This window comes from Strix aluco, chromosome 5, assembly GCF_031877795.1.
Source record: "Strix aluco isolate bStrAlu1 chromosome 5, bStrAlu1.hap1, whole genome shotgun sequence".
NCBI lineage: Eukaryota > Metazoa > Chordata > Aves > Strigiformes > Strigidae > Strix > Strix aluco.
Genome location: NC_133935.1, coordinates 28,507,767 through 28,526,103, shown reverse-complemented (window position 1 = coordinate 28,526,103; position 18,337 = coordinate 28,507,767). Strand labels below are relative to the sequence as shown.

General features: G+C 38.6%; 1 protein-coding gene across 6 annotated transcripts in view; it reads left to right on the top strand.

The window, feature by feature from the left end:
- The window catches only part of LARGE1 (LARGE xylosyl- and glucuronyltransferase 1), a 354,153-nt gene that overhangs the window by 143,942 nt on the left and 191,874 nt on the right, over positions 1-18,337 (top strand). For 5 of the 6 annotated variants that reach the window (XM_074826502.1, XM_074826498.1, XM_074826500.1 and 2 more), the window contains 2 exons: positions 6,304-6,605; positions 12,769-12,851. In XM_074826502.1, the coding sequence (XP_074682603.1) occupies positions 6,304-6,605; positions 12,769-12,851 (385 nt within the window). Of the gene's footprint in view, positions 1-2,587; positions 2,693-6,303; positions 6,606-12,768; positions 12,852-18,337 lie in introns of those variants that run through there. The other variant, XM_074826503.1, reaches the window with a different exon arrangement.

Here is an 18,337-nt window from a genome sequence, read left to right as displayed (position 1 = left end):
AATGGACTGCTCCAGCTTGGGTCTCCCATGGGGTCACAAGTCCTGACAGCAAACCTGCTCCAGCATGGGCTTCCCGTGAGGTCACAACCTCCTTGGGTACATCTACCTACTCTGACATGGGGTCTTCCCCATGCTTCAGGTGGATATCTGCTCCACTATGGACCTCCATGGGCTGCAGGGGCACAGCCTGCCTCACCATGGTCTTCACCATGGGCTGCAGGGCAGTCTCTGCTCCGGCACCTGGAGCACCTCCTCCCCCTACTTCTTCACTGAGCCTGGTGTCTGCAGAGTTGGTCATCTCATGTACTCTCACTCCTCTCTTCTGGCGTTTGTTGTGCAGTAGTTTTTTCCTCTTCTTAAGTATGTTATCACAGAGGTGCTACCACCGTCACTGATTGGCTCGACCTTGACCAGGGGTGGGTCTGTCTTGGAGCTGGCTGTCACTGGCTCTATCAGATATGAAGGAAACTTCTAGCAGCTTCTCACAGAAGCTACCTCTGTAGCTCCTCCACTACCAAAACCTTGCCACATAAACCCGACACACTTCCCAAATCTGATGTTCTGTGGGTGTAGGGTTTTTGTGTATGATACATTTAATTTCCAAATCCACTGATTGTAGGGGGCTATTTTGTTTGAGGAAGGGACAGTGGGAGGGCATCTCCTTGTATATGAGCAGCAGGCAATAATGTGATCCTTTAAGTACGGCTGGCCTGCAGTGGAATTGAATGGTTCAGGTTCGGGTTCAATAAAATATGTTAGCACATGCTTAACTACCATTAATAGCAGTGGAAGTGAACACAGATTTAGCACTTAAAGGACATGTTGAAGTGCCTAAGTGCAATTACTATTGCCTAAGTCCAAGGATGATGATTGATTGGCATCTTGTGAGGAAAGAGTCTCTTCTTACCAGTGAACATGTAATTTATCACATCTGTTGTCCGTGCCAAATCCCAAGAAGGGTTTGTGCTTAATACTGATGGGAGCATCTTTTATGTCAAGAGCTGAGGAAACTTCTTTGAGCAGTATGGAAAGGCTTGGTTGTCATTTCTTGTGCTGTCTCTGTCTAGTGGACATCAGCCTTCAGTGTTCTTACTGTGACATCTTTTAATGGCACAACTTTTTACCACTGAAACTTGGAAGCATAAGCTCATAATTGCCTCAGGTCATGTTAGAATGAAGAAGTTCTGTTTTCACAGATCTGGAGTAAATTGCTTAGACTATATTCCACTATTAAGATGGCTATTTGGGCGAGGTTTTTCTACTTCCAGCTGAGATCACACTGCAGTGATTCACAAAAAGGCGTCGGAGAAAAAAATACCTTGGTGAGTGTGAGAATAGGCACCTTGGGATGCCTTAGCACCTGCTTGTGGAGGCATATATCTTGAAGTACCAAACTATTAACAAAAGGACTTCATTCATAGCTGCCCATATAACCAATACCTACCAGAGTATCCAGCTGAGCAGAAGTTCATGGAGTACTAAGGAGTTAGATGATGAAAGCTGAGATAGAGCTCCCAAAGAAAAGGGACAGTTTATCTGCTTAAGCAGAGCTTTTATGTCTCCATAGTCCTCACTGCAGACTTCTTATTTTTCTTTTCCCTTAGGGTCCATGGAGTTCTCTACAATGGTCTTTATGGGGAAAAAAATAATTGTGGAATGAACTTCAAATGATTTTGCTCGTGGCCTTAACAGGGGGAAATTCATGAGGCTGGTTGCCTGCTATCCCAGTTCTTTCCGCAGTATGTTGGCTTTTAGTTAAAATTGTTATACTGCTAGTCCTCAAAGGGTGCACTGATAATGTGAATTTTCAGATGTGAACAAATGTGAAATGGAGGAGTGGTGTTTTCTTGTATCTGTAGTCAGACAGACTGAAACATTATCTGTGAGCAGCATAACTTCCTCTTATCTCAGAGGGAGCCTAGATTTTGCTGTCATCAGTTAATTCATTATAACGGCATTACACGCTATTAGGCAGGGGGTGAATAATAGCTAAAACACATAGAAACCTCTAGACCTTGTAAAGATGCTGAAAGAGCAAGTAGTTTGCACTTAAAATAGCAAAAGAAATGTAAAAAATTAAGGAAAAAAATGCCACAACTTGCTACATAAATTTTCTTGTCTCAGTGCCTAACAAAATTTTAAGCATTTGAGTTCAGATCAGGATCATCTGAGAAACTCAGGATCGCTGCTTCTGCACTTATCTTCTCCTCTGAATTGGGGTGAATTTTTCTTCCCTGCACTCTGCTTCTTTCTCCCTTATCCAGCCCTGCAGTTAACCTTTGGCTAAAGTTTATTTTCTCTGTGCCTTTCTCCCTAGAAAGCTTCCAACACTGCCGAGTCCTTTTCAGGACTATCACTTTTCCAAGTCTGATAACTACAAAACTAGGAGCTTGGTGTTAATGCTTATCCTTTAGGTTTTCTATGCAAGAAAATTCCACTGCTTCAGTCCTTCTTTCAAATAAACCATGCTGGATTGCTTTCTATAGACTTTATTTCTTCCAGTGTCTTAAGGTGCTCCGCTTAAGTAAAGTTTCATGAAATCTCTTGCCTTAAATACAGGTGACTCCACACATGCAGAAGCATTCAGTAATCCACAGAATTCATAACTTGCATATTGTCAAGTTTTCTGAATTGTTGGACCTACTGTGATGATAAGTCATTGACTGCTATCAATCATGAAATCATTATTCAGGTTTGTGTTTGGGTTTTGTTTTGTGGACAGTGAAATTTTGTAGGTGATTTTTATTTTTGTGGTACAGTTGTATTAGCACAAAAAGTCTTAAGTAAAAGACTTGACACAAATAGAAAGAAAAATATTAAATCTGAGACTGCCAAGGCCCAAAAATAGAGCAATAACCCCAAATGAAAAATAAAAAATAATAGCTTTGTTATTATTTATTGCACTATTCAGAAGTGTACTACTTGCCTCAGAACACAGCAATATTCCTTGCAGTGTTCCCTGGGAGATCTTTTGTCCCAAAGTCACACAGACGTCTTTATGTGTTATGTTATTTTGATTTAGGTTAGATAAAAAGTGCCTAGACATCAGCTCAGAGCACTCTGCCAGTTACTTAAAACTATAAAACTCAAGTGCAGTGCAATCAGTTTAACTTTTCTACCAAGCAGCACACACAGTCAATCAAATATCAGTGTTCCCTTACATTAGTCCACTTACTCCTTCTTCAAATATGAGGTGAAATACAGAGTTCTTGCATTGCCTTGAAACTGATAGGAAGCAGATCAGGGTAGCATGTGTTTACCTACTAGACAATTTACTAGCCTAGTTTACCTACTAGGCAGTAGTTCCCAAGAGGCATTCTGCCATGTCTGTATGTTCACTGAAATAAAAATATCTTCACACATCCAGTCTGGTAATAGGACTAAATCAAATAATACCTAGCCACAGGCCTTGCCAACCTCATCTGTGTAAAAATTATGAGCTAGATCATCTCAACATTTATGACAAAAATTATGTGATTTCTCAGTCTTAAGATCAAACTCAGTTCACTTTTGATTTTATTTCATATGGGTCCTGGAATTGTCACATTATCCTTTGCAGCAGGGAGTTGGAGTGTTACAAATATACCAAATACATCAAGATTCACTGAAGAATAATCAGCATTGTTAGTAACAAAACATGACTTGTCCAGCTGTATGAACCCTGAGGAGATCATCCCAGAAAATGTCTTGTGTTTAGCACTTTATAGCAAAACATGGATAATTTTTATAGTAAATCAATACACTTCAACTAATTAAATATTTCAGATCAAGAAGCTAGCTGGTTGTATAATTCCTGACATGATTTCCTTACTACCTTTTACATACCAGCAGAAATATGTACTACTGAGAAGACAGTAGTGGGGTTTACTGGCATTTAAAGCTGAAGCTGCATAAACACTGAGCTGGTCTCATTAGTTGCTGCAACTTCCAGTCTGAGGCAGTGAGGTGATATTTTCTTTCAGTTCCTTTCTCAGACTATGCTGTTTGTGTAGAAACAGTTCAACTGTTCTTATGAATATAGCTACAATTGTTTAGATGTAAAGAATGGTATCGTTTTTGTTAATTTTTAATTTTGGCAAAACAACATTTATGACCTATTGATGTCCATAGAATACTGAAAGCGATGCCTAATTTCTTCCGTATTTTGAGATTTTGATGAATGTTGTTCCAAGATTTACTTTCATATCTTGCTACCTTTTCTGATAATTATTTGAGAAGGTAGCCGAATCCAGTGACAAGAACAGGAAGAGATAAGTAACATCTGTGTCATACTGGCTATTCACCAAGTGGAGAGTTATTATTGCCAATGAAGTCTTCGGCTAGATTTGCATTGCATGTCGATAACACAAGTTGGTTGTTCTGTGGGTGAGTGAGTAGGGGTGCTGTTTTTCTTTTTATCTGAGAGTGTATACACAATACAGTCTCGCTGTCCAGTAATAGGAGTGCAATATAATCACATCCAAATTAGTTTTAGACTTCCTAGCTTGGGTATCAGCAGCTGAGAAATAACACAATTCCAGTTCCATGCCTTCCAAGCTGGATGGAGAAAGATAACTCAGTATTTTATTGCACTTCCGTAATTGTAGCATGGCTCTGTCCTAATGGTGACATTTCTCTATTGTTGCACCCATGATTTTCAGGCTTTTCAAGTCTGTCATTTAATTTTTAATAGCTGTGTGTTCAAGTTCCAAAATATCAGTGCCCAAACAGACTCTGTCTTGAGACATTTTTCAAGCTCAGATTTACTCATAAGCTTTGCTAATGGTAAAATTAATAAATTGAAAAATAATAGAAACTTTTTGCAGAAGAAAGTCTGCAAGGAAATGCAAGATACTCTATCCAAATGATGTATTAAAACCAGGATAGCTGTTTATATAGATAACAGGAAGTATGTACACTTATATAAGTCAACAATGGAAATTAGAATCGAAGTTTTTATTTCTATAGCTGTTTTTTCATTAACTCAGTTTAGAGGACTCCTCACCAGTCATGTAAATATGAAACAACGGAAGAGAACAAGCAATGACCAAATCTTTATAGAAGGGAGATGGTTCTGAGTCAGAGGGTGAGAAATGTACTTGTTGAGAACTGCTAAATAATAACTGCATGATTTCCATTTTCTAAACCACTCAAGCTGGTGTTTGATAAAGCCAAGGGACTCTGCATTGGAAAAGTTATTAAATAGCAAACTTTTTTTTTTTTTTAATACATGCAGGTAGAAAGTTATTTCAGAGAAATACCTTAGTATAAGATACTCATGTACTTCACTGTAAGGGAATGTCTTGCTAATTATGACACTGGATAGCTCACTGTCTTTTGCTTTGTTTCAATTTGATTTTGGTTGAAAATTTTTGAACAGTAGTTTAGTTTGAGGGTTTTTTACCATCTTTCAAGCATTTGTACTCTGTGTGTATATGTATATATATATTAAAGTTGTGTGAAAATGTGTCTTCTTTGAAAACACATCAGCTGCATCCCTGTTTGCACACTTAAAATTTGGTAGCAATAATATAGTGGGAAGTGATGGCAGAATGTGTTGCAATTGTTGTCTTTGGTTATGGACCTTTGTTTCAGGTTAATTTATGTTTTCTATACTTTATATCTAGCTCATTTTTACTGCTGTTTTTAACAAGATACCTTTTGAAAATGTGAAAATAAAGTGTTTCATATTTCTGAAATACAACTTTTCAGTTAAAGGTGTTGAATTGAGCCATTTTTCTTTTTTCAAAATTCCCTTGTCTTTTTTAGCCAAAATAATTTCCAGAATTTGACCCACATGTGTATTGAATGTTTCTGTCCTTCTGAACCTCTTATTTCTCAGCAAGCACTGTGTTGCTGAATAAAAACCATCTGCTTCTCACATGTGAATCAGCTGGGGCTACTGTTTGGCACAAAATGATAACCAAAATACTGTAGCTTGACTGTGGAGGAAATGGGGAATAGGAAAATAAATTTTTCCTCCCATATCTAAAATATATTTAACTGTATATTAATTATCTTTGAATTAAATCCTTCTGTTCTTGACTGTCTTCCCAGACTAGAGAGTGGCAGGCAGCCCTATTCAGAACAAAAGAAACACATGCTTATATTTTACTGTGGTTTTAAAATTAGTGGGACCTGTAGCTCATAGAACTTCAGCATTTGTCCACGTTTACCATGCACTTAAGCATTGCGTTGAAGTGCTAAGTCTGTGTAAAATGTGGCTGTATTTGAAACACTTCCCTGCCTCACAATGCTGACATTAAAGGAAAACGCAGCTTGAAGTATATTCTGACAGAAGTGTTTTGTTTCCTTCTCTTGCAGATGGGAAGCCAGTGTCACTGCCTCCGCTTGAATCCCAGCCCCACAGTCCTCGGTACATGGTGTCAAGCCAGCAGGAGCGCGAGAGCTTGGAAGTCCGCATGCGGGAGGTGGAGGAGGAGAACCGTGTGCTTCGCAAGCAGCTCAGCCTGGCACAGAGTCGCAGCCCCTTGCACCACCGTGGCAATCACTCCAAAACCTTTTCCATGGAAGAGGGGACAGGCGACAGCGAGAGCCTGCGGGCTGGCATTGTGGCAGGGAACAGCTCTGAGTGTGGGCAGCAACCAGCAGTGGAAAAATGTGAGGTACATAAACAAAAGGAACCTGCCAGAAACAAAGCTTGATAGATTTGATGTTTTAAGGACGTTGCAGATCCCTATCTCCTTTCCCCTGAAACTTTCTGCTCAGAAATCATCCTCTTAAAGGACTATGGGGTGCAACTTTTTAGATAATTTTTAATTATTCTTTTTTTAAAACTTTAAAACATTTAATCATCTGAATATCTTTTGAGTTGTTATTTGATCAGAGTTCTTCATCTTTTTCATTCTTGTGTCCTCAAACCTGGAGTAAAAATCAAAGCCTTGTTCCAAGCTGACTTCAGTACAGCTGTGCTGATAAGACCTGTGACAAACTGATCCTGTGTGTTTCTAAATTAAATGAAAGCACCACAGTGCTTTGAAAAGCCTTATTCTTTTGTTTGTGCATCTATACTAGAACAGTTCAGGGTTTACCAATAATTAAATTGTGGCTTATGGAGCCAGCCTGTGCTTTTGAGTCACTTTCAGGAGTCTATCTGGATGCTACTGTGGAACCACCTGCTTTGCGTGAGCTGTGCACAAGAGGTGTGGTTAGCTGCAGGGAACAGGTCGGTTTCTAAGAAGCTTTTTGCAGGTTGGTTTGCAGTGGTTTTGTGGATGTCATCCAGCTATTTAGTTGTCAGATATCTGAATTATGACAGTTCCAAATATGGATAGATCCAAAACAGAAGGTTTTTCCTGAAGGTCTTGTACCAATCCCAGCTGGTGAATATATCAAAAATAGCTTCTCCATTTATTTCTACAAAGAGGGTAATACCATATCATCTTTTATCTTGCTTTATGCCACTGGGAAGATAAAAGTTGAAAAAAAGTAAGTGGGAGAGAAAAAGTCCTAATTATCTCTTCAGATAAAGTCTATTTAATGGACAAATATCAAATGTCATTTAAAAATGAATTACTGCTTTTCAGTTGGACATCTTTGTCTGTCAGTGTGGAAGAAAGAAACTGACATTATTTTAAGGAGAGGGAAAAGGATGCATCTGTTTCTCATTTTCCCTCCTTCTGATATTGAGGGTCTGATTTTCCTCCCTGTGAGCATTTTGGCATTTCTTTTAATAAGGGAAGGTTCAGGCCATCAATAAACAAACCTCACTTCTTCCTTATTATCATGCTAAGTAGCGATGAGCTGAATCCCAGTTCTTTGTTGTTAAATGTATCAACCAATTTGGGACACAAAAATAGCAGCTTAAAGGAGAAATAGTTTAAGTGGTCTTTCAGTTTATAATGTGTTTTGCCAATAAATTTACTTGCTCAGTGGGGTTTAGCATTGTGCTGGAGGCAATGGTTATATAAAATACGAAACCTCACTTTATTTGCCATCCCCCTATCTCACCACACACAATTTTGATAACGAAATAGCTTTTTCTTCTTTTTCTTAAGGAATTCACTCTGTAATTCAGTAACAGCAATGGAAGTTAAAATTAAACTTCCTTATTATCAGATTTGCCAGAGGTCTCCTTGTTTATCCTGTTACTGTAGATTTTGGTTCCATGTTTGTGTGAGTGGTATCTTGACTCCATTCACCCCCTGTTTTCAGTGTTTCAGAGGTGTAAATGAAATATTTTTTAGCCTCTGAACCTGGAATATATCACAGCAAGTCAACAACTTGGGTAGAAAAAGACAGGGGTCCTGAGAAGAAGCCTGGGGCTCTGGGGGAGATGAAGAGAGCTAGGAATAGGTTGTTTATTTCATTGAGTCAGTTCTTTGAGATTTACTGAAGGTAATATTTCAGAATCTAATTTGGGATGGTCTTTAGTGATGATTAAAACATTTGAAAATGCAGTTACAATGAATTAACATTAAATCTCTGATAGAGCATAATCTGTATGATCATAATTGTGATCTATATCAAACAGTAGTGGGTTTATTCCATTCCAGGCACCAGTTCCTACTTTGTTGCATCACAGATCTTTTCTGGTATTATAAAATGGACCAGCAGTATATTGCAAGAAAAAATCAGAGTTCCAACCAAGGGCCTTCTTCCTGGAGGAAAAGATCCCTGTCATGCCTTCCCAGTAGGAGAAAATTTTAACACAAACCTTGGAAATACAAGTAAGAGTAGTCCTTACACAAACGTAGACACAAATAACAGGCTTCAGAGAGCATAATGCTGATGGAAGCTAACAGAATTATATGGCTCTTTCTTACGATGTTACCCCAGTATCTTTCCAGCTTCTGCCTCCATAAACTGGGCATATAGTTTGAATTAAGTGTGTATTTATAAATATTTTTTAAAGAGATTATAAATTAGAAAATGGTTAATTAGCAGTATAGCATTTAGTAGGCATTAACGTTCAAAGCATTTTTACAGGAGTATTTGTATTGTTACAATTCTAAATGGTGTTGCTCATTAGGTTTAAGTGTGTAGTGCTCCAGAGCCACAAAGAACAGGCCCCCACCAATTTAAGGACTGTAATACAGGAAAACCAGATGTTACCTGACTCTGGGAACCATTTGTAGCATATTTACATTTTTGTAACATGCTTTTAATACCTTTTAATCACATTCGACAGTTATTTGTGAAGGATTAAGTAACTGCAGTGGAAGGCCTGGCTAGTACTACTGGAATATTATTGAAGTATGAAATGGTTTACCAAATATTATTTTTAGCTGTAAGAATTAATTAGAGTTTGTTAAGGTCATTATTTCACCATTCCAAAAGGTAGCCTGAGGAGGAAAAATAATAACATCTGTTTATCTAGGCAACTTATGCTCCTCATCAGCATGGGATCTAAGGCCCAGTTTTTCATGTGGTTTTGGATACTTTCTTCCTATTAATATTACCCCCAGAATGGACTTACATGAAATACTGCTTTCAGAAACAGTTTTTCCTGGTCTGAAGTGGCTAAAGTAATGGTTTCTAAACTATGTTAGCATGCACCTTGGTGTTATTTAAACTCCCTTTTCTAAAGAAGCTTAACTTCCTTAAATGCCTTGAAGTACCTGGGCCTGAATGCTTCCTGAACTATTTAAAATAAAAAATAGTACTCTGTGTCCCTGATCCCCAAACTATAAGAAGAACAGTATGATTAACTTCCACAGTGTTTTCATTACCTATCATACCTGTATGTATAAACAGAAGAAGAATTCATTGAGTCTGGAAAGCAAGATATATCATCATTTAATCTGTTGCTGCAATTAGTTCCATTGTCTAAAAGCAGCTCCAGTGAATGGCCTGTGTCCAGACTTCTTGCAACTTCTACTAGTGATAAACATGTCTATCATTCAATTTTAAAAGAGCATTGTAAGAGGATGGATACTTTCAAGGAGCTCAGTTTGGTCCTGCAGTGACTTCTGAATATCCAGGCTAGAGTTTGACAAGTAGAATTATCATGGATTGTAAACAGTGAGGAGCAAGTGTAGCATGCAGAGCCCTTGTGTGAGATGTCTGGAGGGACATGTTGAACCAAGCAGAGAGGCTGCCATATGTTGTGGAAGTTGAGGCATTCTTTGCTTGTGTGGCTTCACTCCTAAGTGTTAGCTGCAGTCATTGAGTCCAGAGGTTGCGTGAATCACAGTGGCCAGTTCTGGTGGGATGGGGATACAATCTTCTATCTATCTGCAGATGAAAAAATGAGAAGTTTGAGAGAGTTGTGATGCTGCTGACCAATTTCATAATCTGGGAGCTGATGCTTACAGTAGTATGCTCAGGAGGATGCAAGTTCTTTGAAGCGCTTCCTCATCCAGCCATTATTTCCCTGTCTTGCCAGGATTTGGCTACAGCCAGCAGCTCTCTAGCCAAACACGTATTTGGAACAAGCATGTAGAAAACGAGAAATAAAACCTTTTTCGTTAGGATGCAAACATCTGCAGATAGTTCAGGTTGATGACCTCATGTTGGCTTACCTGTTTTCCCACTGACTTTGTTTAACAGTTAAACAATGAGCGAGAGGAAAGTGAATCAAGAAAAGGGGAAGGACAGGCTGAGTCTTGCATCATGCTGCAGCCAAAACTTTGGAAAAAAAGGTCTAGGTTTCTATTCTCTTTGAGGATTATTGCTTTTTCTATAGCTGATGGCAGGCAGGAATAGAAGTGATACGTAGTATCAAAGATTGCAGAAAGGCTGAGCGGAAGGTACATGAACTCGCCTGTGTCTCTGAAGTGGAGAAGGACATTTAGAAGAGCAGCAAGTGTTCAGCCCTGACTGAAACAACATGCAAGACAACAGCACCTGCTAGAAGACAGCGAGGAAAGCATGTTTTTAATTTTGAAACAAACTGATTTAGGAAAAGGAGAACAGATGTGGGCAAGTCCTTGACAGAATTAACTCTGATTTTGAGGGGAGTTCCAAAGTGGATAGAGAGGCTGTGAGAAGAGCTTTTCTGGCAAGCAGAGGTTATATAAAATTACATTGACAGTGATATGACAGTGCTATTCTGACAGAACCCATAAAATCCTTGTGTCTGGCCCAGTGTCTTCAGGTGAAGTGTTTAAAGCAGACATGAAATTATTCTCAGTTAATTTGATTTTAATTGGCATTAAAGGGAAGGATCTTCGGTCTTCCAGCAGCTGGAGAAAGACCAGGTGGCAACCAGAGAGGAGGCAGTGCATGCAGTGTCAGAAATCTGTGCACCCACAGGAACCCATGCCCATAAGTATGGTACAAACCATTGCTGAAATAAAAATCCTCTGTTCTCCTATTGTTATCACAAGAGAGAAACACAATCAATTTTTGCAAAGTGCTGAGCGTGCTCAACCGCCATTGACTTTAACATAAATTTAAAGTGCTGAATACCTCACAGAAACTGCAATATCTTTTCTTTCCCACACCTCTCTGGACAGACAGTTGCCTTACTAATTCAAGTCCTCTTAAAACCTCAGATCTTCACTGTGCTTGTGAGGCACACGAGGGCTGGAGGCAGCTGTGATGTTCATGTGGAGGTTGCACAATGGCACAGCTGCTTGGCCATTACATGAATCGAATTGTAACCTGTACCAGGTGATGTTAATGGATGGGGCTGTGGACTCTTTAGACATGCCCAGCACATGCCACCTCTTATGTAAATATGCTTCTGTTACAAGCCAGACTTTGGGAATCTATGACTATGTGAGGAGGCAGAATTCCTCATTTGTTCTCTCTGTAGTGGGCTTTCTGTGGAAAATGAGAGCTGTGTGTGAAAAAACAGCTAATCAAGCTTCAAATGGAAGCCAAATGAGGCTTCCCTGCAGTTTCACTGCTGTGTCCCCAGTCACAGCTTTGTGCTGCCAGTATGGTGAACTCTCCTTCATTTCCGTGACCACTGAGAAACAGAAAAATATGGAAGCTGGAGTCAAAACTCGCTAATATAAATTTTCTTTTGTTCTCAGGGAATGTCAGTGGCTGATTTTAAAACCACAGAAGACTAACTTAACAGCATTTTTCAAATTATTACTTACTAGCTTAATAATAATGACTAGTAATGTCTTTTCAGTTTTCCCTTTCCTCTTGTAGAGATGTGTAAACCTCTGCCTCATATTAATAGGGAGGTAAGAAGGCACAGAATAAGTGATAATTTACCAAGGTGTTGGGGTGATGAGAATGGGGGGGGGGGGGGGGTGTTGTATTTAACTTCACATTAACACTGCCCAGTACAGCCCGTACTGGTAGTCACAGGCAGGGTAGTGACTGCCTGCCTTCACAGCTTGTGTCTTATCTTATCACTGGGATGTACCCAGCCCCTGGCAAACCAGTTGTCCCACTCATGCTTATCCATCAGAGCTTGTTCTCTCTCTCCTTAGTACGTGTCGTTAAGACAGAAATAATGCAACATTTCTAAGAGGATATCTGCTTCTAATTATGAGACATAATTTTAAACTTCAGAAGGTTAAAGTGTTTGCATATTTGCATACTCAGAATTTGTGTGTTGCTAAATGAGTATGTGTGTATATACAGACATGCACACATATGCTCTTAGTTAATAACTTCAATTCTGTTCAGATATCTGATGTAATTTAGGGATAGTAATGACTTTGATATGATGATGGTGTTATGACTCAAGATGTTTTTAACAAACTGCCTCAAGTGGACTGCAAACAGGTGCAAAACACCCACTCAAACGTTTAAAAATCACCTCACTAAATAATAGCAGTCATGTATGTGCTCTCCTTAATGAATGATAGAACACAGGAGCAGACTGTAATTTTTATTCTTTTTGTTCCTTTTCTCCCACAGACCATTCATGTTGCCATTGTTTGTGCAGGGTACAATGCCAGTCGGGATGTTGTCACACTTGTCAAGTCTGTCTTATTTCACAGGTAAAGGTAGCTTTCTTTTCTTGTATATTGTATATCTGATTATGACTAAATAGGCTCTTTTTACGTTTACTCTCTTACTTCAGAAGGAAGTCAGATTCCCTTTCCTGGTTGCTTTTTCTTTGGAAGGAAGGAAGCGTGAAATGTATAACCACCACAACTGGATTAACCTGTGTAAAGATTTCTACAGTGAATTAGAGGGATCAGAGATCCACCTGCTACCCCTGTTGCAGTGTGGGAATACGGACAGTATCTATCTGCACTGTAAAGCATCTGCACACTCCTGAATGTTGTAAAATAATAACAATAGTAATAACAGCACTGTATTAATTTAGCCTATTTCTGGTATCAGTTTATCACAGAATCACAGAATTGTCTAGGTTAGAAAAGACCTTGAAGATCATCCAGTCCAACCTTGACTATCCCAGCTTCCCCTTTAGTATTATTTCATTAAAGTCAGATTATTTATTCTGGCTTTGGAAGGGTTACTTGCAGCCCCTCAGAAGGCTTTGCAACCTGATTTTAGCACATGGAGCACAGTTAGATCCCAAAATTGAGAGGCATAAATGTACAATGAAGACAAAATAACCAATTCCCTTAATAAACAGCAGCTCCAGAAAAAGAGAAAAGTTAAAATGGAGTACTAAAACCATTGTAAGGGAGTGATTACTAAGACTGTGTGTGGGCATATGCATATATCCCTTGTCCAGTTTAGTAATGTCTATCAAAGATGTTTTCCAACAGTGTTGCAGAAAGATTAAAATAGGGAAGTGATCAGACTGTTTGACTCAAACAGGACAAATAATAAAACAGACTTAAGAGTATGAAGAATTTACTAACGAGGTAGTTTCAATATGCTGCTTTATATTGAACCATAATTTCATACAAGGGAGGATGACTCTTGTCCTTCTCATGTGATAGTATCTTCTTATAGTTAGTTGGAGTGGGGCATTCCAGCTTCCCCACCTTGCTCCTTATGTTTGCCTCCAATCCTCTGCTGGAACAGTCTTAGCAATTACTCCCTTACAATGGTTTTAGTACCCCATTTCAATTTTTACCCGTTTTTTGTAAGCTTTGTAAAAGAATGTAAATGCTCGCCTTGTACAATGTGGAAAGAGACTCAGTAAATATTATTTAAGAGGTTGGCTAAGTGCCCTTGGAGAGGGGAAATTCTCCAAAATATGAGAGAAACTTTCACTATCAACACATAGCCCTTTCAGGTCTTTCCAGAAGTAGCATGTTCATGTTAGATAAGGGCTAGGAGCAGAAAAACAGTGTTAAAATAAACATAACAAAAGCAAAACAACAGTAAAAAGTGGTATTGTGCTCTGCTCAGAATTTTTCTGATTGTTAAAATCCTGTTAAATTTTAAAACTATATCTATTTCCAATTACACATCTGAATTATTCAGTGTAAACTGGCTTTATATTGCAAGGATGTGGGGCATTTTGTCTATTTTGATCATTGTTTCTAAGGAATTTCTTTCAAATGTGCATTTTTATGGTGACATGAGTTATCCTTAGTAGTTAGCTTCTTGCCATTTTTCTCTCCTAGTACTTGCATCCATTTTGAGAAGACTGTAATACTCTGTAGGTTTCCAAATGTTCTGTAAACTATAGGTATCTCACAGCTCAGAGGTTCAAACAGTCTCTTTCTGTGTTACTTAAAGGAAATGTCCTGGTTTTACATAAGCCACTCATCAGAGCAATTAGCAAACTTATAAACAATATGTATTTTTGGAAATATATTAAAGATATAGAACCTGAACAAAGGGAAATAACATTGGTATTTCTAAGTCTGGTGGATTCTGCCCTTGTCAAGAACATATTTGCTGTTTAACTAGCAGTACTGCTCATCTCAAAGGATTTGTCTACCTCAGCAGAGGTGATCAAAATAATGTCCAGTATAGCTAATGAAACTTTAGTACAGTTAGTTACATTCAAGATAACCTATCTCTCTTGATTGCTCAAAAAATACTTAAAGACAAATCTAAGTCAATCCCTGCCTAGAACTAGATTTTCTCACTAGACATTAAATTGTTCGCTAGAAAGGGAAGATATCCTCAAAGAAGAAACAGAGCTTCTTATGGACATTTCTTCCTTATCTTCTAGAAAACACAGGCTTCTTAAGTACCTGTTGATGCTATGGCTACATGTGCCAGGTCATGCCTTAGAAACTCTCACTTCTTGGATCTTTGTCTTTGGAGTGGCAGTGGTGAAGAAGGCTGGATAATAAACAATAAATAAACAACAAACTCAGCTGAAAATTGATTTAGAACCAAGATTCCTTGCCTTGGTTGCCATGTGCAAACAATGTTATCTTGGAGACTAGTATGCACTTCAAAAATTATGATGACTGGAAAGAGGGCTTCTTTTAGATGTTAGGATCTATTTAAATGTAGGAATGAAGGGTGAGACAGGTTATGATACTGCATCATGAGGAATGAGTTAGGAGAGTTGGAGGTGCTTGGTTCAGATAGTGGATGCTTCATGACATCAGTAGCAAGTTCACCATCTGAGTTGAGGGTCATTGGTGAAAATAGCCATGGAGACGTCTCTTCTCCTAAACCCTAAATGTGCACCAGGGAATGCATCCTAGCTGGCATTGTCCAATAAGCCAAGCAGAACAGACATTTGAAGGCACTGTGTGTTTCCAGTGAAGAAGTTTGCTTGTTCTATCCTAATCTGTAAGGTTAGGCTACTGGTCCTTCATTTATAGGATCACCACATTCAATCTCAAATATAGTTTTGCAAGAACAGAATGAACACACATCCAAACATATTGTCAAATAGATTTTTTTTCCTTTTTTGAAGTTTCTGATCATCAATGTTCAACCAAACCTGATACAGCAGGTACAGAATTTGCCTGTCACAAGAGTGTAGGAGAGTGTATTGAAAGACACTTGTGTATAAATCACAGCTGTTATTATGCAGCTAGGTGCAGTGTGGGTTCTTCTTGGGCAGCTGAGCATTACACCTCAGTCCTGCCCTAACACCCTGAATGTAATCTACTGGTAACAACTGGCCCCTCAAAGCAACCGCACTTAATATCCTTACCTGTTCCTGCTGCACTTCACTTGGTGTTTGTTGTAAGAGCACTGATTTCAGTGGATCTGTCTGGAATTTATGGAGCTGTCATCTGCGTTTATTAGCATTTCCATCTAGTTTAGTAATTAAAGCATGTTTTAGCTGTGCATTTTGATACAAAATGAGGTACCTAAATTCCCTACTTGTGTAGGGAATCCCTACTCCTCTAACAGAAAAATGGTGAGAAAAGGAGGCCATGTCAGTCTAATCATCTTCCCTCCATGCATTAACATATTTGTTACACCCTCAACTTTGTACTAGAGTGTTAGATAGAGAGACACAAAACAGCAGGGGTGCTGGGTCATTAACAATAAAAACTACAGGAGTGTCCATAGATGGAGTGTGCTGTCTCTTCTCTTTTGCATGAATCTGCAGCAAATCCTGCATATTGAATATTTCAGCTCTCCCCATGTCTAAAAAAACAAGTTTCTTATTCTAGTCATACCATATATACCGTGAGACCTAGCAAGCTACTTGCTCAAACCATTTGAAAAACTGTATCTGTCTTAATGTACCAGAGAGTGAGAAAAGGAGGGGAAAAGGGTGTTGTGGTTGATTCCTTCTAAGAACACTGTACTTCAGAAATGCGTTTCATTCCCAGTGGAAAGGGAACTTGATTCCAGTTTTGTCTTTAGAAAATGTATGCTCAAGCCACAAAATCCCAGCAGCTTTTAACACCCAATTTGACATAACTGACAGTCTGTTCTCTGGAGGAAACTCAGCAGAGCTGGGATAGTGCAGTGTTTGCAGAGTCTGATAAATATGCATTGGCAGTGCTGCACAGAGGGAGGCTTGTAGAATGAGTACTTGGTCCTAGTCTGCAACTTGCCTGCTTTCCTCTCTTGGGCATCTAGTTGCTAGTTATGAAAGACTTTATAAAGCTGTTGCAGGGATAAAAAAAAATGTCTCTCTGAGCCAGTTTAACACAGCCAAGCTGATATCATCATGTCCTAAGTGCAACTTAACTTTAGTTTTTCCAAAGCAAAAGACTAAACACTAAAAATTAAAGGTATTGGGTCAAACGGGCAAAATGAAATGCAAGTGCTTTTGGAAAGAGTGCATATAGTAGTATGCAAAAAGCATCTGCAGTTCTTTTTCAACGCTGAAGCAATGTCCTGTGGCTAATAACTCTCCTTGAAACTTTTACAACTGCTAGTCCAAGTTACATTGGTCACTTTCAATTGTTTTACTCTGTTTCTGAAAATTGTAAAGCTTAGAGTGCCACAGAAACAGCCCATAAGTTACAGTTTCATATTGCAAAGATAATTTCTGTCTCTACTTAGGCAAGTCTGAACTGGAGTAAGAGCTAAAATGATTTTTAATGTACACTTTATCTTCTCCAGACATGCTATACACCATGTTTCATTTGGGAACAAAGAAAAGCCAAAATTACACAATTATAACCTGTCACTGGCAGTTAGGTCAACCTGAGAATCTGTGAAAAATTAACTTCTCTTTTGTGCCAGTTAATACTGGTTTGTTGGGTTTTTTCCTCCTGTGTTAGTCCCTCTTCTTTGGAGAAGTCGTGTTTACTTCTTTAGCTCTATGCTCCATCTATCCTACAGCAATAGTGGCATAGTAACAGTGGTGAGCTTTTGTAGTGTAAACAAAACCAGTCAACTCGGTAAATGTTTTCTAATATGAAGTAGCCTCTTTGCTTTAAGAAGACTGCTTATAACCTTAAAGTTAAGCATATGACTAAGCATTTTTAAGATTAGGATATGAAACAGTGTTACAGATTGCTGTATGAATAATAAACTTTTTTTTTCTTGGAACAGGTAGAATAAGACAAACCAAATGAAAATCTAAATTAAATAAAAAGGATGACATGTAATTTCCAAGTAAGAGTCACAAGTCAGCAGTGGCTGGTAATTAAAGCTGATGTAATCTAATGGCTGTATTCCATGGAGACCACTTTGCCTTAATGGAGTTAATCTGAGAATTTAAAACCTCTGTCATTGTTTTCAACTTTTCTAACATGTCAGTTTTGTGGGAGATTCTTCTGGCAAAAATGATAAAGCATGAACTGGTTTCTCTGATCCATATAGATGCATCAGTAATCCGGACTTCTTTTTGTATTTTCTGGTTGTCCTAACAATAGAGGCATAATGAAGAAAGCAATGTTTAAAAAAAATCTGCCCATGAAATCTCTTACTGTTTCCTAAAGTGCCTTCTGTAAGTTAGCACAAAAAAAGAAGATCCATGAATGAGCTAGTGCATCTTTAAGATCTCCCCAAGAGATGGGGGAGCATTTTAATCAATACTGGATGTGAAGGGGTATGAAAAATCTGTAATGATTTTCACATTAAAATTCTTCCCATATGAGAGAGGGATTGTCATATGGGCATACTGGAAAAAAAAAAAAAATCCCAAGCTGCCTTTTATAATTTCTGTTTGAAGTTC